Below are 23108 nucleotides of genomic sequence, written 5' to 3'. Positions count from 1 at the left end.
AGCATTGGTGGTACATAAGAGGATTTTCTGCTCCTTGGGTTATTTAAGGGCAGAGTCTGATTGTAATTTATTTGTAGCCCTAGCACCTGACTGTTTAACATGGAGGAAAACCCTTGCAATTGTTTGTTGAATTGGGTTTTTGAATAGTACAGACGTACAGAGAAAAGCAACATTTTGGCTTCTTTGGTAGCAGGGGGAAAAAATGTGCTTTGAGGTATTTTTCCTTCCTGTAATGTTAGGCAGAATAAATGTGGTTTCCAGATTCTAATGGAGTTGTCTGGTTGAGGGAGATTAGAGAGAGGCTGGAGCCACTGGTTTAGGAGTCTAATCAAGATAGGAAATGTGTGCTCAGTCATTCTCTAGATTCAGTAATGGGGGACAGTTTGCCATTAGGCCCAGCCTAAATAGGTGACAAATAACTAAAATATAGGATTCTACAGATACTGGTTTTCTGGCAACGATTAAGATTATTGTAAGAAGTACAATTGATTTTTCACAGCACCTTCAGACATCGTAAAATTTTATTGTAAAGAATTCATTTTTAATGGAGTTTTACATGCCATAGGAAAAAGCTGATTTATTTAGAGTCCAAGAACATACTTGTTAGGCCAAGTCATGGATATACTGGAATGATAGAGCAGAGAATCTAGGCATTTTACACAAAGTATTTGAACTCAAGTTAATAGATCGATAGTAGAATGTTCAATCTCTTTGTGAATGTTTTCCCCATTGTTATGAAGTTAGCAGCAGTAGGCTGATGTATGACACTAATGATAAATATTTTGAAACAAAATTGCCCATGAATGAAATGCTTGTAAGTAGTGATGGGTGAAGACATCGAACAACCTGGCAGCAAAACTTGCTTTCCAGGAGCTTTTTCTTAGAACCTCATGAACTAGATTCGATCTCTGTGCTGCAGGAGAGGCACGTTTGAGACCTGAAGAAGGCCCAGGGGAAAAAGGGGATGCTTTATTGTTTAATGATCAGTTTCAAACAAGATCAGGGCAATTATAGATTCTAGATCTCTGGAGGAAGAAAGATTAACTAGGGCCTTTCTAGGGATAAAGGAAAGGAAATACTTCATGATTTGTCAAGAGGTGGCACCAAAGCACATAATAAGCATAATAGCATACCTAAGTGGGAGCAGGGAAAGTTTGAGAGCCCGTTGTATTCATTCATTCAGTAATTTGTTCATTTAAAAATACTGAACGCCTTTGTGTGTACCAGGCACTATGACCCTTAGCATTTTACAAACATCTCATAAGGGGACAGGGTACTATGGTGGTTTCATGAAATAAATGGAAAATTGAAAACTGCTCTAAAGACCTGGGTAGGGCTTGCCCTAATTACTGTGGATAAAGTTATTTCCATTCTTATCCAAACACATGTAAAGACTGTGGTGGTTAGCAATTCCTAGCACCTACTTCCTACTAATTGCCATTTCTCCTGTTTTTATTATGGAAAATAACAAGTTTTTCTAATTTTAATGGTTTTTAGAAGATCTGCTTAGGTTATTTGGTACTGTTAAAAGAAAAATGTTTTGTAACAGTTATTTTTCTTAAAATAAAGATTCAACATATGCCTACTCTTTAATATCTATCCATTGGGGAGGTCTCGAGTATTTTCTTTAATGAGATAAAGATGGTTATTGTGACACAATTTTATTTAAATAGTTACTCCACCCTGGCCAGTGTGGTTCAGTGGGTTGGAGTGTTGTCTGTACACCAAAAGGTGGCAGGTTTGATTCCCTGTCAGGGTACATACCCAGGTTTCAGGTTCGATCCCAGAGGAATTGACCCAGGACGGAACCAATCAATCTCTCTCTCTTTCTCATCAATTTAAAATTCAAAACAAAACAAAAACTAGAAATATTTTATGAAGGAATTGGGCCTTGGAGGATGAACAAATTTTTAAAAGGTGGAGGTGAAGGAATGATGAAGATGAGTTCAGGAGATTAGCGGGGGATGATTCTTTTTTTCTAGAATGCACAGAGGGGTGATTACAGAGGGGTAATAAGAGAAGGCAAAGAAGATAAGATGGAATCTGGAGAATTTTGAAAGTAAGACTGATGAATGTATGATATATATTTTTTTAATTTTTTTAATTTAAAAAAAATATATATTGATTTTAGAGAGAGGGAAAGAAACATCAATGATGAGAGAGTCATTCCTTGGCTGCTTCCTGCACACCCCCAACTGGGGATTGAGGCCACAACCCAGGTATGTGCCCTGACCAGGAATCGAACCTTGATCTCCTGGATCCTAGGTTGATAATCATTGAGCCATGCCTGGCTGAGCTGGATAATATTTTTAAATTGCAGTATTTGTCAAACTGACATTATGAAATTGGTTTAGTGAGTTGTGATCAGCATTTTTTTTAAAAAAAGGAAATAGGATAGGAAATATCAAAATAGTATTGTTTGTGAAACTTTTGTTCTAGGGGTGTGTGTATACGCACATGATGTGTGTACACACATTTACTGAAACCTGATGTAAAATTTCTTAGTCTATATCTTAGTCAAAGTTAAAAATCTACTGCTTTATTGGACTGTGGGGATTTTAAGTACCAGAGTTAAATGCTCAAAGGGTAGTACTATGGAGGAGATAAGAGTTGATGATGGGAGACCAGTTTTGAGATTGCTGTGCTTCAGCGATGATATAATAAAGCCCGTAATGAGAATAATAGCTCTAGAAGTGGAAAGGAGTAAAGACTTGGGGAATGATAAGCAACCCTATATACATAGGTGATAAATTGTGCAAGGGAGGAGTTAAAAACTGTAAAGATTTCTAGCCTGGGTACCTGAATGATATAATACAGTATCTTTAATAAGAGTATTGCAAAAGAACCTAATTCTGTGAAGGCAGGACATATAGGTAAGCCGAGTTTGAAGTGCGTCTGAGACTGGTTCAGGAAGGTTAGGGCTAAGGGTAGTCTTGGTAGTGAGCTACCTAGATCTGACTTTTGAAGTGAGTTCATTATGACAAGAGGTTTGAAAAGCCATTAAAATAGATCAGAAATGTATTGATTGCTACATGCTTAAAGCCTGGATTGTATGTTTCAATGAGTACATAAAAATGAATTTCAGAGAATTCTCACTGGGTGGTAAATATAAGCAATTTTGTGCTGTCAAACTTTAATAGGTTAAAATATTTTACCTACGATCTTGCTTGCTTATTGTGTGTGATAAAAACCTTTGACTAAAAATTACTATATCTAATAAGATCTTACATCTATTTTCTCATCCATCATTTTAGCTTTCTATTTGATATACTAACTCTATATAAAATAATTTAGCTTTCAATAAGTTCAACACAATTATTTTCTTAACCTTTAGAAATTTGCTGAAGAGAATTTTGAAAATAAAAATGTTTGCTCAGTTATATGGCATGAAAAGTTTGTATACTTGAATAAGGTTTTTTTTGAACAAATTAAAAATTTATTTTCTTTAAGCAGTGAAGAATAACAAAAAGAAGCTTTCAGAATATTTATAAATCAATTGTCTTTAAAATAAAGATTAGCATACTTGGTTTTTTAAAACGCCATTTCATAGCTATTAATTGGAATTTCAAGTTTGATACTTTTTTTAAATATATGAGAAAATGATAGTATAGTTTTAATCTGTATAGATTTCATTCAGAACATCTTGACTATTTTTATGTTGCTGTTATATGTAGGTATAGGTAATATTTTATCAGAGTCTATGTAGGGGATACAAAAATGTTTTGCTATCGCTCTTTAAAATGAATATACTACCCCAAATCACATATATAGTTTGCTAGAGCCAAACAGAATTAATAGATTCTCAGCCGTGGATTAGCAAATGAAAAGCAGTGGTCTGAACTCTGTAGAGGAAAAGAGAAAATTCTCCCTCCCACCCCCTTTCTTTCCTCCAAGCTTTTAGATCTTTGTGTGATGAAGCTCCTTTGGGGATACCCTAGTGACTGTCTCTGAGCTTTGGCTCCAAGCAGCAGAGCAAACTGGAGATTTCTGGTGAGCAGCCTGCCTCTCTAGCTCCTGCTTTCCTCCCTGCCCTTCCCTTGGTCGTCCACCTGCTACTGATTTTTTCATAACTAGACAGGATAAGTGGGCCCCCTACTCTAAAATATTAATCTCATGATCTATCATTCCACCATTCTCGTTTCACTTCTTTGGATTTTAAAAAGATTTTATCTTTGAGAGATCCCCTTTTAAAATGCAAATACCCCTGGGAGAGGTCAGACCTTAGTTCTCAGCTAACATCTTAATTATCAGCACCTTAGTTGTGCTTAGTACACATTTGGCTCAGAAGAAGGAACCCCTGACTAAAAGTGATAAAACAGTAAGAAATTAGCATTATTATTATTATTATTATTATTATTATTATTGGCAGCTAAGATGTAATGAGAGCCATATTATTTAGTGCCAGGAAGTGTTCTAAGTGCTTTGCAAATATAAATTTCTCTAATTTCCTCAAAAACTCTATTGGTGTTAATATCACTGTTATTTTACAGAGAAGAAAACTGAGGTATGTGGAGCATAAATACTTTGTCTAGGTCACACAGTAAATACAGCCAAGTGTTAAACACAGGCAGTTGGATTCCAGAGTGTGCTCTCTAACCACTTGCTGTGGTACCACTCCGCTGCTGTCAGAGAGATAGCGTCTGATCAACATTTCACCCTTTTCACAATTTTGCACCGAATGGAATCATGCTATTCAGTTTTAGGCCACTTCCTATTGAAGGGCAGGGACCTCGCCATCATCTAAATAGATCTTTTTTTGTAACAAATGCAATGAAATAGGCAGATTCATTGTAACCAAGGGAATTTATTTGCAGAATATATAGGAAAAGGAAATAAAGAGCCTCATGTATAATTTAGCACACACATAGCATTGTCTTTCCTATTTAAAACTTATTATACAAATAACATGTTCATTGTTTTTGGAAATTTGAAAATATGGATTAATAAAAAGAAAAAATAATCTGCGGTCCCACTACTCAGATATAACCCCAGAATATGTATATATAAATATTTAAATATATATATTTTATATGTATATAGCAATAAATATTCTTTCTAGGTTTCTTATGATCCTTTTCTGAACATTGTGCAAGGTGTCAACTCATACCACCTCTTTAAAATTTTAGAATGAAATAATTTTTCTTGAGTGTAAATAAACAGAATTTCCCTCTTCATCTCTAAGTAGTTGAATAATTATTGTCCATGACTTGCCAGAAATAATTGTTTAACTAAATTATCTGTGTTCTTTATATGATCCTTTTAAAATAAAAATACATAGAAGAGAGCCCTAGATTCTTAATCTCTATATTGAATCAGTTCTTTCAACCAATGTTTGTTCAGCACTGATCTACATTTGTTCCCATCTTTGCTTCAACATCACTACAGCTTTAATTGCCTTGTAAGATCAGATCTGGAATAGTAGTTTCTTTAATCATTCTGCAGTTCAGATCCCCCTATAACCTTATACCTGATCGTGTCATCCTCCTCTGCAGAATACTCAGTCGCTTTTTATTGCCCGTAGGCCCTGGAACAGGCTTGGAGATGATCGGGGCAGGGAATTCTTCAGATCCCAGGTACCAGTGAGTGGGTCTAAGAGGCGAGTTGGGGATATGTGCAGGTTCCAGGTGGTCACATACTGTTGACTCTGCTGACTTCACATAACGGGAGAGGGCCAGAACAGGTCTGGGTCCTGGTTGTCTGAGTGTAAAGGCAGAGTGTGCAACTGCTGTGCGGAGAGTATAAACATTGGGTGGCAGCAAGGATCGAAGCTGGGAGACCATTTAGGAGCCTTACTGCAGAAATTCAGGTGAGACTCATTTATGGCTTGGACCAGGGTGGTAGTAGTAGAGGTATTAAGTAGTCATATTCTAGATATATTTTGAAGGTAGAGCCAACCATTTTTCCTGAACAGTTGGTGTGGGAAGAGTGAAAGAGGAGTCAAGTGACTCCCGAGATTTTTAACCTCAGTACCTGGAAACATTTTAGATAATGGAGCATATTAATCACTGGTGTCTTAATTTGGCCATTAGCAACTATTGTTGAGTGTTAGGAGTTCTAATAAAATACTATATTTGACCAGATTTTTGGACCTCTGGAAATTTTGAGGGAAGATAAGTAAACTTAAAATGTGTGGTTGAAATGTATGCACATGTGAGTGTCGGGACTGGTCAATCTTAAGTCCATATTCAGGGCTACCTTATATCTAAAAGTTAAGAAATGGAGGGGGAGAGGGTCTCTCTGATTGCTAGGATATTTTACAAATAGAGGTGGAAAGAAATAAAAAATCAACTTTACCGTTGTGGTTTCTTTAGGGCCCTGGAAATGGTACCCACAAGTACCATTGAAATTCTTAGTCTTGCTGCCCTAAAAAAATCAAAGCATTGATCATGCTACATACAATGTTCTGAGTGTTTTATAACTATGTCCCCACCTGTGACCAGAAATTTGTGTTCAATTTATATTAAAATCAATGAAGAAAATGTTTTGCAATCTCTACTTTTAACTAGATTTTGGTTCACTACTTTTAGGTATTTGTAGCAGAAGCGTTCCTGACTTTATCTGACAAAGGAAAAAGTTTGAGTGTCAAAATCATATAGGTTTCATTTGTTTTGTTTTAGTACCTTGGCTTTGTGTGTATGTTGTTTGTTTTTTAGAATAAGCTTATAATTTCAGATAATGCTTAGGCCTCCCAGAATATAAAAGTTCATTATATTGCCATCCACTTTGTATTTTACCTCTTTTCCCTTTATTTGCTTCCATCTTGCACATTCCTGAGTCTTTTCAAACACAAAGGCATTCTCCTCGTCTTTCTCTCTCCCTAAGGCAAACTGTTAAGCCTGTCAGATTAGAGTGTGTTTTAGAGCCATGAATTAAAGCTCATTATTGATTTACTAAATGGAAAGCCAAATTTAAAATGGTAATTAAGTAAAATATTAAATATTATTTATTTAAATAAATAGAAGAGACTATTAAGATTTATTCACTATAGCTACCATTATAGTTACCATTTATTGAGCATTTACTGTGTGTCAGATAAATAGTTTATCTCAATTCTTCTACAGTTCGAAGTTGGTATGATTTTCCCTGTTTTACAGATGAAGTTTAGAGAAGTTAAAATGTTTGCTCAAATCAGACATATAATGGTATGTGGCAGAGAGAAAATTCAGAACTAAATTTTTTCTGCTTCAAACCCATGCTTTTAACTATGACTATGCTTTAGTAACTCCACATAGGGCTCTCAGAATATAGATACTAGACATATATTTTGGTCCTACCAACCCCAATCTTCAGCTGCCCTCACACTGTTGGGTAGTGTTCAGTGAAAAGTGGTCACTACCCATTCTTCACCAGTAGATGGTGGCAGAAAAATTTAAAAGACTTTAAAGGGAAGTAAGATGGAGAGAGTCTGCAGCAAGGGAAATGTGAAAACTGCCTAGAAATTGGAGCAGAGGAAGCAAATTTATAAAATTATACTTAGAAAAATACCTTATAAAAAAAGAAAAATATTGGCTTCTTGTTTTTATTTTATTAAAATTGACAGTGTTCTGCTTAGTTTTCAGATGCTTCAAGAATGAACAGAGACTGACTTGGATTATGTGTCTCTCAGCTGGACTGAATAAATGTTAACAATGGATAAGTGCAAACACATTGGGCATTTGTGGTTTGCTGAAGACCATTCCATTCTCAACCCTCAGAAATGGCATTGTGTGGACTGCAGTACAAGTGAGTCGATCTGGGCATGCCTTAGCTGTTCCCATGTTGCCTGTGGAAGGTATATTGAAGAGCATGCTGTTAAGCACTTTCAAGAGAGCAGTCATCCTGTTGCATTAGAGATGAATGATATGTATGTTTTTTGTTACCTTTGTGATGAGTATGTTCTTAATGATAATGCAACTGGAGACCTGAAGTTACTACGAAGTACATTAAGTGCAATCAAAAGTCAAAATTATCATTGCACCACTCGTAGTGGAAAGGTTTTACGATCTATGGGTATAAATGGTGATTCTTATTTCTTACATGATGGTGCCCAATCTCTGCTTCAAAACGAAGATCAAATATATACTGCTCTTTGGCACAGGAGAAGGATCCTAATGGGTAAAATTTTTCGAATTTGGTTTGAACAATCACTCATTGGGGAAAAAAGGCAAGAAGAACAATTTCAGGAAAAAAGAGAAAAAAGAGAAATAAAGAAAAGATGGCGAGAATTAGAGCATGAAGTTAAAGCAGAGTTGGAAAGTATGCCTCCAAGAAAGAGTCTACGTTTGCAAGGTCTAGGTCTGCCTACCACAGTAGAAATAGTTCCTGTTCAAGAACCACTGCAAACCTCAGCAGCACCAGTAAGAGAGAAAGTAGTATCTACCTCAGAAGATGTCAGCTTTAAAAAATCCAGTGACCCCTCAATTAAACAAAGGCCAATCGTAACTCCTGGTGTAACAGGATTAAGAAATTTGGGAAATACTTGCTATATAAATTCTGTCCTTCAAGTGTTGAGTCATTTACTTCTTTTTCGACAATGTTTTTTAAAACTTGATTTGAACCGATGGCTGGCTGCAACAGCTAATGATAAGACAAAATCATCAAACTGGCATTCACCAGTCACAGATACAGTATATCAAATGAATGAATGCCAAGAAAAAGATATGGTCTTTGTTCACTCCAGACATCCAAGTTTATCATCCAGACTAAGTGGTGGAAAGTCAAAGAGTAGAAAGATGGAACTTATTCAGCCAAGGGACTCAAGTTCACAATACTTTTCTCTCTGTCATGAATTGCATACTTTGTTCCAAATCATGTGGTCTGGAAAGTGGGCCTTGGTCTCACCATTTGCTATGCTACACTCAGTGTGGAGACTAATTCCTGCATTTCGTGGTTATGCCCAACAAGATGCTCAGGAATTTCTTTGTGAACTTTTGGATAAAATACAACATGAACTAGAGACAACTGGTACCCGATTACCGGCTCTCATCCCTACTTCTCAAAGGAAAATTATCAAACAGATTTTGAATGTTGTGAATAATATTTTTCATGGACAACTTCTTAGGTATGTATTTTTAAAAATAACATTTTCATCGTGGGAACTCTATGAAGCTTAAAAAATGCATATTCTCTGTCTGTCTAGTGTGTTAGAGCTAGTGCTGTTTTCAGGTCAAAATAGGTCATTTTCACAAATATGCATAAAGTCAGCTCACATATTTACAGTTTCCTTCATGAATCATTGGAAGTAGTTTTATGTCCATGGTATGAAAGCTTTTTTTTTTAATGTTTTTATTGATTTTAGAGAGAGGAAGGAAGAGGGAGAGAGAGAAATATCAGTGATGATATTGATCAGCTGCCTCCTGCACTCCCCCTACTGGGGATGGAGCCCGAAACCTGGGCATGTGCCCTGACTGGGACTCCAACCATGACCTCCTGGTTCATAGGTCTACGCTCACCCACTGAGCCACAGCAGTCAGACTGAAAGCTTTTTTTGTGGGGAGGAAATTAGGAAACAGCTTCTTAGGTTAACCTTATTCATTTTCTGAGAGACTGAGAAAAGGAGGGAACAAATTTGAAGATGCTGATGTTGTTCAAGCATCAACTGTATTTCATATTGTGTGGAATGATCTATAAAGTCTATCTTCAATTATTTTTAGTCTTCTTTGGCATTAAATCCTGCTGAATTCTTCACTGAAGTTATTATTCTTTCCCTTTCCAGGTACTATATATCCTATGTAAGTTGTTAGAACTGCCCGTATTCTTCGCGGTTCCTATATTTTGTTGAGGATTTTAATGTAGTGGTGTTTGCTGAAATGAAAGTATGACCTCATTATTTGTCATGTTACTATCTTTTGAAATTATCAGTTGGTAGGGCTTCAAAATCTGTATACACTAATATACCTCTGTATATAAAACTCTGTAAATAAAGATATACTAGTAGTATTTTACTTATATCATGGTTAAGGGGTTATAGGGATTTGGGGAGAGAAACATCAACTGATGAAAGATGAGGAAGGAAAAAGGGACAAATAACTGTAAGTCTAATGATCTAAACACATTGTTAAATGTATATAAATATATATCATATATACACAGACATAATGTATGTATACATACATACAAAGATACATACAGTGTATATCTCCATTAAATGGGTCCACAGTTTTTTGTTTCTTACCTAAATTTAGATTTGACTAATGCCCTTGGAATTTTTTGAATGCCTAGTAGTTGAGGTCCACCAATGCCTAATGGTTAGTTTAATGACAGTTTTTTGGAAGGAAGAGTTATTATAATAAAAAATTGCCTGAAAATAATATAAAGCAGATTATTCAGAAATCTGATAGTGCATTTTCAGAAGAAAACCTCTTTTTTTTTTTTTAATTGGTGGTGACCTCTAGTGACAAGGAGTAAATGTTGTGACAGGAGGATTGTAATCTGAAACTAATATTTTTATTTGCAGGTTACATGTCTTGCATGTGACAACAAATCCAATACCATAGAATCTTTCTGGGACTTGTCACTGGAATTTCCTGAAAGATACCAATGCAGTGGAAAAGATATGGCTTCCTAGCCATGCCTGGTTACTGAAATGTTGGCCAAATTCACAGAAACAGAAGCTTTAAAAGGAAAAATCTATATATGTGACCAGTGTAACTGTAAGTAGAGACTATATATTCTCCTTGCTTTTCTAAGGTTAGCAAAGAGAAAATACAAATGACAGGAAGCTGGAAAAAATTCCTTAAGCATCAGTTATGAAAATAAACTTTCTTTGTTAGTTCATCAAAAGAAACCGGGCTAGTATTTCTACTTTATAATTAGCATTTGTGAAACTTGTGTATGTTTTGCATTATTGCTGATATTAAATTTTTTTGGATCCTATAGTCAATTGTAGAGAGAGAGAATCCATAAAATAAAAAACTTAAATTTAATATGTGAGGCAGAATAAAGTAGCAAAGGGGAATAGTAAAAGGAAAGCATGTTATTTAGTACTGAAATAAATATTTGCTTTAAGTCTTTTTGCTACCTATCAAAACGTCGATGTAGATAATATGTGTGTGCAGATAGTGTATACATACCCATATAATAGAAAATAATATATAGCTGAACTGCTGCTATGGAGACTGGCTTCATAAAGATAAAGATAAAGATATATTTTTAAAAACATCTATCTCTGCCCTGGCCTGAGTGCTCAGTAGAGAGCGTTGGCCCACACACCAGTGGGTCTTGGGTTTGCTTCCTGGTTAAGGGAACGAACCTGGGTCGCAGATTGGATCCCTGGTCCGGGTTGGGGGGCACATGTGGGAGGCAACTAGTTGATGTGTCTCTCTCACATCGATGTTTCTCTCACTCTCTCCACCTCCCTTTTTCCCTTTCTCCCCTCCTCCCCCCTCCCCCTCCCCTCCTCTCCCCCTTCCCCTCCCCTCCCCCTCCCCCCTCCCCCCCACCTCCACCTCTCCCTTTCCCTCTCCCTCTCTGTCTCCTTCGCCTTGTCCCTCCCTCCCTTCCACTCTCTGAAAAGCAATGAAAAAAATATATCCTTGGGTGAGGATAAAAAAATAACAAACAATAAAAATCTATGAAAAAATATCCTTGGTGAGGATTAATTTTTAAAAATCTCTTTTATATTAGTCATTGTTCCAGTGCTACGGATAGAAGTAACAGACAATTAAGATCTACTATAATAAGCTCTCTAATAGACATGGGCACAGGCCCCCAACACTGGAGGATGAAATAGCCATTTCAATTAAAGGGAAGCATTATCCTCCAGGGGAATGGTGCATAAAAGCACATCAGATCGGTTGTGTCTTTTTTTTTTTTTTTTTAATTGATTTTAGAGAGAGGCAGAGAGAGGGAGGGAGGGAGGGTGAGAGGGAAAGAGGGAGAGAGACCCACCCAACCGGGCATCAAACCTGCAACCTGGGTATCTAACCCACGGCATTTTGGTTCATAGGAACACGCTCCAATCAACTGAGCCACACTGGCCAGGGCTCTGCTGTGTCTTTATGTGGCATCTTTATCTCCTCTATAAATATGTACATGGCATTTTAGTTTATATATTTTCAGGTATTCTCTCTAATTGTCATGTGTGGAAAAAAATGATTCCAGGGCTTTAGATACTAAACTTCTAAGTTAATATAAAGAAAACTGGATGTTCTAGCATTGAAGGAAAGTCACATCAATTGGTGATTTTATAAAATGAGTTATACTAGCATTGTTTTCTGAGTGCTGTCTAATATGAACTGTTATAAGGAACCTAAGATTTATATGGTTAGAAAAAATATCAAGTTTGTATGGTGAAGTGTTTTTTCTTTCTTTCTTGGACATAAAATGTGAGTGGTAGATGCTTTCATCACCAAATCTGGGAGTAGAATGCTATTATTAATGAATGCAAAATATGGTTTTATAATACGTTTGTGTGTTTCTCGTGGGTCTACTAAATAAAAGCCTAAAAGAGTTGCTTATTTAATACATAAAGGCAAATATTCCCTTGTCTGGCTATACTTGGATCATATATTCTGGGAGAAGATCCACAGGTAGGTCCAGGACATCCAGTAGCAGCTGGATGATACCTGGATCTCAGGGGCATAGGCCTTGAAGGAAAGGCTTCTGGTGGCAAGTGGAGATGGCTGAGAGGACAGTTTCATGGTGGACTGATCCACTTCCTACACGACCAGCAGGTGTTGCTATGGCTGGAGTGAGAGCTGGTGTACAAGTTGCAGGACAGCTCCTGGACATCAAGAGCAAACTTTGGTAGCCAGTGGCCCAGCCAGAGGCTGTAGAACAATCCATAGATGGACCTCTAGGGAAGCAGAGGGGACAAAACAAAGAATGCTAAGTTCTACTAGTTTAAGATCTGGTGTTAAAATAAAAAAGCAAGACACTGAGGGAGGCCTCAGTTGCAGAGCTAATAAAGGCCTGCCTTTTCAGGGTTGGGTCCCCAGGAAGTGGGGAGGGGTGTTCTAGGCAGTAAGGACCCATGGGATCTCGATTAGCCTCGATAAATGAACTGACCATGACACTTAAATTAAGAGTTTGGGAAGAGTATATTAAAGTATGTTTGGGGAGAGTTTTAACTTTCCTTATTTGGCATAGCCAAATCCATTTAAAAATATCATTCTGTCAGCTTACTTACAATGTTATATTAAGTCATTTACTTAATTGTTTACATGTCTGTCTACCTTGATCAGTTCATAAATTTGTTTTTTTTAATTATGTTTCTTGAGGGCAAGACCACGTCTTTATCTCTAGCACAGTACAATGCCTGTAACACAGTAGATGTTTAAGTGACTATGCATGTGTGAATTATTTAAAAATTTACTCAGCTTTTCCATGTGTCCTTAAATTTGATTTTTATTCTCTTTGCTATCACAGCAAAGCGTAGAAGGTTTTCCTCAAAACCAGTTGTACTCACAGAAGCCCAAAAACAGCTTATAATTTGCCACCTACCTCAGATTCTCAGACTACATCTCAAACGATTCAGGTTAGTAGTAGTATCAGCTGCCTACCAACTTCTCATTTATCATTTCTTATTCTTATAGTGCTTCAGAACTTAACACATGATGAATTAAATTTTAATATTATATACTTGGCTAGTAGATATCTTACATCTACTTCTGCCTTTTATTTTAAGGGGAAAAAATTCTGTCATTGTCTCTGTCCTTGACAGTGGATACCACATTCAATAACTAACCTGATTAGCCTCCCTTGTTGAATGCATTGCTGATCGGCAGACTCCTCACATTTTGGTTGGCTAAGTAATATTATTCTCTTGTAAGTTTCTGCTTCTACTGTGTTTAATATTCAGCATATTTTAGGGGTAAAATTTTTTATATCTGTAACTTAGTGTATTTGACTCAATTGCTTCATCCTTGGAAAATATTTGAACAAAGATATAGCAGTTCAGTTCAAAGCAGTTAAAAAAACAGTTCTAGTTTCAGAAACATATTTTGTCGGGTGAATAAATTGGCAAATCTGTTGGTTAATCAAAGCATATGCATTCATACATTGCAATAACCATGTTAACCTGAGAGCTTCCTGTTCTCTTAAGGAATGAGAAGTTACTTTATGCCCTGTGACTTGAAAACTATTGAGACTATGGTTTAATTTTTTTAACAGTTAAAGTAATGTGTGTTTTTTAAAAGTTTCAAACATTACAGGAGGCAAAATAAAAGCCCAAAGTAAAATTACCTTTCTTTTCAGTCCCACTTCCCAGAGATAATCACTTAACTTGACGCAGTTACTTCAGTCAGAAAACATCATGTGAGTGCTTTTTAATTCAAGATGTTCTCTATTCTTTGAGGTATATAAAGTAGAAACCTTTTCACAAGGAGATTATAATAAGATATGCACAGAAATAATGGTGAAGTAGAAATACTAAGTATCACAAAGTATAAACAAATTGGTTAGTCTGGGACTTGGAGGAGGGAGTTAGCTAATGTCTAAATGTTCCCAAAGCCTATGACAGAGGGGATTTATATCATTCAAGTCTCAGTTCCTATGTCATCTCTTTAGAGAGGACTTCCCTGACCATCCTATTTAAAGGTAGTACCACCCAAACCCTCAGTATCACATTACCTTATTTTGCTTAATGTCAAAAACTACTGTCTGCAATTACTAGTTTACTTCTCTCTCCCCCTGCCAGTGGAACAAGCTCTGCACATAGTAGATGCCCCAAAATATTTATTAAGTGAATGAATGGGGTGTATATAAGAGGATGAGCAAAATGAACAAAAGTGTGGAGGAAGGGACAGGGAAGGGTATACAACAAAAGGCTTAATGAAAAGTCAGGTGTCTAAGACCAAGTAGAATGAAAACGGGAGGATTCCTTAGGAGGTTAATACTATATTCCAGGTTCAGGTAACAAGGGTCAGAGAGCACTGAAAAGTGAGAACATACAGGAGATTCTGTAAAGACAGAATTGAAAGGATTTAAATTTTTGTTTATCTAAACTGATAATTGGCTACTATAAACTGTTGAAGAACCTCTTGCTGTTCATAATCGCTATTTAATCTGGCATTTGAAGGTCTCCTTAATAGAAATCTATTTGACTCCATTTCCTTCTGTCTTCTGCCCCACTTTTGATCCTTCATGCCTTGATTTATCTGAATCAGACTTTGTTTACACTGCCTTTACCACCACATTTGTCTTTCTCCTTTATCTGTTAAAGAAGTACTGTTATATTTGCCAGTGTATAAAATATATAGGTAAGTAAAAGACAAAAGGGAGAATGGGACTGGGGAGGGGCACACAGGAGCTCTTTGAAGCATAAGAAAAGGAGTATTTTTAATAGCTTGGAAGTTCCCTGTGTGTGCCTTCAGTCTGTTTTCTTCCCTTCTCAGAAGTAAACCATTATGCATTTTGGGTAAATTATCTTGTCTGTCATTTTGCTGTATTTCAGCAAGTCTTCCTTTCAGCTCCGTGACATTTTAACATTGTACCAGGAAGCATTTTCACATTTTTTCCCGTCATAAACCTGTCTATATTCCTTTCTTCATTCTCTATCTGCTATTGTCTATCTTAACCTCATTTTATTTAGTACTTTAAAGCTATCATTTGCATTGAAGTCTGTCTTTTGTCTCTGTTCACCACCACCCTAAATGTATTACAATCTCTTGAGAGAACTACCATATATGACATTATTTTCCCCCCATAACCCTAGCTCATACTATGTATGTGACACAAACATTGCTTGCCATGCTTGGATCTAATACTGGGAAGATGACCACATTGACTATCCTAACCTGGTACCTGGTTATTTTCTCTTGATTTTGTTAATACTTTTACCCTGGTTTGTTCACAGATGGTCAGGACGTAATAACCGGGAGAAGATTGGTGTTCATGTTGGCTTTAAAGAAATCTTAAACATGGAGCCCTATTGCTGCAGGGAGTTGGTGAAATCCCTCAGACCAGAATGTTTTATCTATGACGTATCTGCTGTAGTAATGCACCATGGGAAAGGATTTGGCTCAGGACACTACACTGCCTACTGCTATAATTCTGAAGGAGGTATAGATGGGGAAATGTGTTTTATCTTGGGTTACACTTGGCAGCTGGAGTTCAGGCTCTAGTGATTTCTAAACTGGCCACTAAATCATTTTAAGCAAAGCCACTTCACCTCGTTTTCTTTCAAGAAGGATGTGTCTGCATTATTGCTCATAGAAAATACTGAGGGCCTGTGCAGAAAATGGGGTATTTTCTGCAGTACTGCAGTAGTTTTGACTTCTAAGAGCTGACTTCTAAGGGATAGGATAATAAGGATGGTCTTATTAATTATATGTCTGAAAGAGTGTGCTATATTTTCTTACAGGCACATTTCCAAGAGCAGGTCCTCTGCTTACTGGTTTAATTCATTTAATTGTGTTAAAGAACAGAGCATCTAATGAACTGGGGGATCACAACATTTGAAACAAACTTGAGTTCAGGTTTTAACACATAAAACTCACTTAAATTTACTGCCTCCGGTGGCAAAAGTGATTAGGTAGGTTTCACATTTTATTTCCCCTTTCCCTACCTACTGTTAAAGAATGAGCCTCCCTGTCATGCCTGTTTCTCCCGCCAACTCTCCCTCAACACACACACACACACACACACACACACACACACACACACACACCCCACCCCCCCCCCCCCAAAAACAGAAAAGAGGTATGGACAAAAAGCCATCAATCCAGGAAGGTAATTTAACACTAAAGTACCAAGAGTTAGTTGTACACTTACTTGCTTTATAGTATGACAAGCAGCAAAATCATTAACTGCTAAGATTATATTAGAAATTAAAGATAGTGTCAAGTGAACTAATCACTAACTTCAAGTTACTTCTATTGGCTGGACAATTATTTTCTCTTAAAAAATAGCTTAACTCAACCTAGGTATCCATTGGTAGATGGATAAAGATGTAAATAAATAAAATGGAATATTATACAACCATAAAAGGATGAAACCTTGCCATTTGTGACAACACAGATGCAGAGTGTATTATGCTAAGTGAAGTAAGACAAAGAAAGACAAATACAATGATTTCACTTATACCTATGTGGGATCTAAAGAACAGATAAGACAAACTCAGATATAGAGAACAAATTGATGGCTCCCAAATGGGGGGGGGGTTCAGGGCAGAGGGGTGAAAAAGATGAGAGATTATGAAATACAAAATGCCAGTTATACAAGTAGTCACAGGGATGTAAATTACAACATAGGGATTATGATCAATAATATTGTAACGTGTATGGTGCCAGATGGGTACTAAACGAGGGTATCACTCTGTAAAGTATAGAAATGTCTAATCACTATGTTGTATACCTGAAACCAATACAATATTGTATGTCAACTATAACTGAAAAATAAATTAAAAAAAACTTTTTCATGGAAACTAATGACTCTAAATCCATGTTTTAATCTATACTAGAAATTTCTAGTTTCTTTATAAACATTGTTTATTTCTGTGCTTTACTCTAGGCTTCTGGGTACACTGCAATGACTCCAAGTTAAGCATGTGCACTATGGATGAAGTACGCAAGGCCCAAGCTTATATCTTGTTTTATACCCAGCGAGTTACTGAGAATGGACATTCTAAACTCTTGCCTCCAGAACTCCTGTCTGGTATCCTACCTCCTAATGAAGAAGCTGATACCTCTGATGAGAAGCTTAGTTGATCCAAAGACAGTGGGGCTTCTCGGGATTTGTATATATATCTTCTCAAAGGGCTTACAATTTTGAGGGGTTTTTTGTTTTTTTTGCTTATGAATCAGTGCACTATGTTTATACATTTTTTATCTATAGGTTTTTTTACAGAGACAAAGCATAAATACATGCCAATGACAGCAGGTAACTAAATTTTTTTCAAGTACTTGGGAGTTTTAAGCGTTCAGTCTTTACCTCAGACTGGTGTTACCTGTTATATTTTGTTTTAATTGGCTCAGATCATGAATTTGTACAATCTTGTACTGAAGTTCAGGTGTCATTTTACATTTATCTTTTGTAGCTATTTTCTATAAAAATTCCGATTTGATGGAAAATTATAGACACTTTCTTCACTATTAGTCTTACCCCAAAAAAGTCATTTATTTCATCTGACTTGAAGGAAGTTAAACTACTTTCAAAGAGAAAAAATACTCATCATTGACACTTGTTGATATTCCTGAGGCTTTGTGTGTTACAGGGCTCAGAAGACATTACTGTTGTAAAAGAAACTTCATTTTTTCAAAAATTTATTTTTAATAATCATTCATTTGGCATAGTCAAACTATACAAATGAAAACAACAGCTTTATAAAGAGTATGCTTAAATGACTTCAGTACTATGGACATAAAAACAATGATGGTGGGGACTTAGGATGATCTGTCTGGCAGCAAACTGGTTCGTCCTAATTCTAATATAACAGTCATATCAAAAACTTTAATTTACCAAACAGTGTATTGTTATACAAGTACAGTTTAACTGGGATTTGAGTTCATTTTATATCTAAACATTAAATTTCTTAAAGCTTTGTACCACATTTCTAGAGATTCTTAAAGTAATAAAATAAGTCTTGAAGAAAAAAAATTACAGGGCAGAGACGATAACTGTTCAAAATTGGCAGCTGGGCAACATGCATCTCATTTGTCTAAACTAAAGCCTCTTATTCTTGCTAGAATTATGTGAATACTAGGAGCCTCTCAGATACTCAAGCACTGGGTCCTGACATTTAGAATTATCTAATCTTGTGTTTTATTAAAAATACAGTATAACTTAGTTCTTCCCTAGTAATCTTGCTACATCTCTTTAAAATCCTACTGCGGCTAACTTCATTTCAGAAAAGAGAATCCACTAATACATGTTGGTCAGCTCTGTAAGATCTTTAGCTCAGTGTTAACCACTAGATCATTTCTTTAAGCGGGTTTGCTTGCAGGTTGAATTCTTAATGCAAGATAGCGTCTGTTAAATGCTGTTCTCCACTAATCATCTGTAAGTATAAGCTTGAGAAGGACCTCTATTAGCAAATTTTCCTTAAATTTCAGAGAATAAGTCATCTGGGGCATCCTTGTGAAGTGCAATGAGAATTTATCACTAAACAGACAAATCTCTTATGCCAAAAATACAAGTTGAGTGTTAAATGGCTAAGGTTTAAAATCATTCATTTATTAAATACCTATGCAATTTGTTACCTCAACTGTTAATGTAATTATCTCATTAAAGATTTATGTGGTCAAGATACCCAAGTACAGTCTTTTCTAATTTCAAGGATTACTTTATGCTTAACTGCTAAACATTTTACCACCTAATTTTAGTGGGATATTTTTAAAACTCTGGAAATTATGTTATAATGGTATAGTTGCTTGTTTCAGTACTTACTTCAGTGTAATATATGATAGAAATAAAGTGGCTTAGCCCTCTTTAATCCCTTAAAACTAATACCTAGGGAGGAGGCCATGTGCATGAGGTCAAGGGAGTATGTGATAACTCAACTTTTGCTCAATTTTGCTACTAACCTAAATTAGATCTATAAAAAAGAGTCTATTAAAATGAAACTAAAACCTAGACAATGCACAGAAATTTAGATTTCCTACTGTACTATCTCAACGTGGACTTCTACATTCTGCTAAATTGATCTAATAAAAAACAACATGTTTTGGTTGTAAAATAATTTACTAAAGGCACTATTGTTAAACATTCAAACTAATAATAGATTACCAATAAGGTACATCATTATAAACATGACAAAATGATTTCAAGAGATACACGGCTAGTAGATAAACAATACAGTTTTTTCTTAAGTGACAGCTTTCCTATTTACAAGATCATATCCCTTCCAGCCATTCCAGGGGAATACAAGTGATGCCATTGCTCCCAACAGTTACTTGGGGAGGGAGCTTGGATCTCATAAATGGTTTGAGATCCCTACTGCTAAAAAGGTCTCACAAAGCTCCAAAATTACTCAAAGGGCCAATTCTAAAATTCTGGAGCTTGGAAATCAGGATACTTTATACCTCCCATCAAAGTACATCAAAATGGTATGGACTCAAAACTCCAAAGAGCTAGATGGAAGGGCCCAAGCCCTGCAACATATCTAAGCATGAACTGGTGAGCTCTGCCTCTAGCACATCACAGAAAATGGAGAACTTATTCAAAGGTAGCTACTGAACATTAGCACCATAGTAAACATGGCTCATATAGCTAAACTAGATTGTTTATCCCACAAGATAACATTCATTTATAGCTTGAATGCTGAAAGCGGCTTTTTAATGTATAATAAATGATCTAAGTACAGAAATCAGGTTTTTCTTCCTATAAGAAAAACATTAAACAAAATACAAAATTGCAACCCAGAGGCAATAAATGTTACTATGCTAAACATACAAATTAAGGCTTTACCTTAGTACATAACTATTTTGAAATTTTGTTGAAATATTCCCAAAAAATCATTTACATAGAATTCAAGCAAAATTTGTTAAAGAATCGCTAGTGGGGCTCAGTTCAAGTATTATGCATCTTACATTCAACTTATGCACTTAGCTGCTATAATGAGTCACTACAGCCTCACTTTCTGAAATGCCACCCATGTTATAAATCCAAACCAGGCAAGGTACAGGGCATTAAAGGATTTGGTTCACTAATGAAAAAGCCTAATAACTCAATCTAACTTTTCTAACTAGAAGACCCAACCATGGGAAATTTTCCTGTTTTTGTGGTTTAAAATACCTTTTTGGTTTACTGAGCAAACTGAATACATTTCCTAATATAACACTGGACAAAGGATCTAAATGCTGAGATTTTACTAAATCAAGGTTTCAAGTTATACAATGTTCCTACTAAGTCATGTTAGAAATAGATCTTTCAAATGTCAGGGGAAAAAATGAAAAGGCCTAATATGGTCCTAAAAACAAAGGCAAAATATTCCTAAAGCTGTGTATTAATTTATGAAGCTTCTCCCACTTTATACATGTGTAGATCTTGTTTAGCCACTATGTCAGAAAAAAAGTTTCAGCATAGAGGTCTACAATCCAGATAAAAAGCTCTACATTTCCCTACATTAAGTTTAGCTTTTTCCTGTGCAAAATTATAACCACAGACAGTGAAGTGTAGCTCTTAGGTCTGAAAATGTCTTTATTTTTTAGAAAATGGATTCCAGGAAGGTTAAAAAGCAATACCAGAAGGTAGAGGTGCAGAACTGGATGTAGTCATTCAAAGCATTCAAATAAGAATATGGCAATATAAATATCTGAAAACATCTCTTAGGTGTTCAAAACAAAATGTTTAAGTCATTCCTACCTAATTCGAACTTTATAGCATTTTTTAGACAGGAGAAACACAGTTAACATTTGAAAGTCCTGAAAGCTTTTTCCGTGGTTAATTACATTAGATGGTTTGCCTTTGATCAAACTCCTTCCTTTTTAAACACGAATAAAAGTATTATATAGGTCCACTGTTAGACAACATGTTGCAAATCAACTCTGGTATAATGTATTCCAACAAAGCTTAGAAAATAAAAGACGTTATGGTAGCTTTGGACTAAGTTTAATAGTCATCTCCTCTGCTGACAACTTCTTTACATGTTGGACGCAACAGTATGGTATGTTCAAACTGTGCTGTATATGATCCTTTAATGTCACATAATGGTGGATATGGATCTACAATGCCCAAGTCACACAGATTCTTCAGAGCCATCAAGTATTTACTTTCTCCTAAGCGATCCAGCCATCTCCGGCAGAAGGCAAGGGTGCCAAAGTTTTCATTGATGACATTTAACAAGTGTTTTGATCTTGGAAGCCTAAGAGGAGAAAATCCAAGATTAATACTTAGCTAAAAAGTTACCAAACTCACTTCCACATTAAGGAAAACTCAAAACAGTGTAGCTGTGACTTTACTGAGTAATAAAATTTAAAAAACTTTTGTTGCCTGTTTCCACATTCAAAAGCCAGAATGTATAATAGCCCATACCTAATTACAGATGACAGCTGAATAGGAAGCCAGCTGAAGGCTATCATGTTTGTGTCTATGCATGTGTGAAATTCCCAGTACAGACTCACCAACAGTATAATGGTGAGAATTTTATTTTTCGTGCATCAAGCTGAAAGACCTGCACATAAAGTAGGTGCATATCTATCTTTTAACCACCTACCGAAAAAGATTTTTTAAAAAGTAAATAAAAATGTAAAATTTACCAAATATAAGAACAAAAATCTAGAAATGCCACAAAATGATAATCTCTGAAATTATTACAATTATTAGAAACTGGACCTGAATAAAATACTTACCTGTATCATTTTCATCTCAGTTAAAATTTTTGTGTGTGTGTTTATTTTTGTTTAAAATATTACAGATGTCTCAGTTAAAATTTTTAACAGGCTAATCTCTTTGCTGTATTATGGAAATCACACAATTTATTGTTAGGCTATAGAACTGTATATTTACCACTGTGAATATTTGTCACTTTTTTAATATTTGCAAGAAATGTTAGAGGGACTGCTTTAACAAGCAGAAATAGAAACACAGACATAAAGAAGTAAAACTGCAATAGGTAAGTGCCTATCAATAATAACCTTAACTATAAATGGATTAAATGCTCCAATCAAAAGACAGAGCTGAATGAATTAAGAAAACATGACCCAAATATATGCTGTCTACAAGAGACCCACCTCAGAACAAAAGATTCACACAGGCTGGGAAAAAAACTTCTGGAGGACTTTAAGGGAGAGATTTACAGCAATACGGTCATACTAAGAAACCTGAACACCCCACTGACTTCACTGGATAGATTTTGCAGACAAAAAATGAACAAGGAAACAGTGAGTCTAAATGACACACTAGATCAGATGGATTTAACTGACATTTACAGAACATTTCACCCCAAAGCGGCAGAATATACATTCTTCTCAAGTGCACATGGAACATTCCCAAAGATAGACCACATGTTAGGACACAAAACAAGTCTCTACAAGTTCAAGAAGACTGAAATATCAAGCATCTTCTCGGACATTTACACCATGGAATACTACGCAGCTGTAAAAAAGAAGGATCCCTTATCCTTTGAGACAGCATGGTGGGACCTGGAGAGTATTATGCCTAAGAGAAATAAGCCAGTCAGAGAAAGACAAGTATCACATTATCTCACTTATATGTGGAATCTAATGAACAAAATAAACTGATGAACAAAA

At 35.9% G+C, this 23108-nt stretch overlaps 2 protein-coding genes across 2 annotated transcripts in view; one reads left to right on the top strand and one right to left on the bottom strand.

Annotated features, from left to right (window-relative positions):
• The first annotated feature begins 5124 nt into the window (after nucleotides 1–5124).
• On the top strand, nucleotides 5125–19170 carry USP44 (ubiquitin specific peptidase 44). The gene is given in 7 exon segments (XM_081130680.1): nucleotides 5125–5806; nucleotides 7553–9044; nucleotides 10436–10543; nucleotides 10547–10631; nucleotides 13348–13456; nucleotides 15776–15981; nucleotides 17431–19170. Coding segments are annotated over 6 exon segments (2130 nt in total). The 5' UTR covers nucleotides 5125–5806; nucleotides 7553–7619; the 3' UTR covers nucleotides 17628–19170.
• Nucleotides 19171–19580: 410 nt separating this feature from the next.
• Nucleotides 19581–23108, bottom strand: part of METAP2 (methionyl aminopeptidase 2) — a 31417-nt gene continuing 27889 nt past the window's right edge. The window contains exon 11 of the mRNA XM_081130678.1: nucleotides 19581–21721. Coding sequence (XP_080986804.1) covers nucleotides 21469–21721 — 253 coding nt within the window. The 3' untranslated portion in view covers nucleotides 19581–21468. The remainder of the gene's footprint in view (nucleotides 21722–23108) is intronic.

The sequence above is a fragment of the Miniopterus schreibersii genome, assembly GCF_964146895.1.
Source record: "Miniopterus schreibersii genome assembly, chromosome: 2".
Lineage (NCBI taxonomy): Eukaryota > Metazoa > Chordata > Mammalia > Chiroptera > Miniopteridae > Miniopterus > Miniopterus schreibersii.
This window is presented reverse-complemented; position numbering and strand designations above follow the sequence as displayed.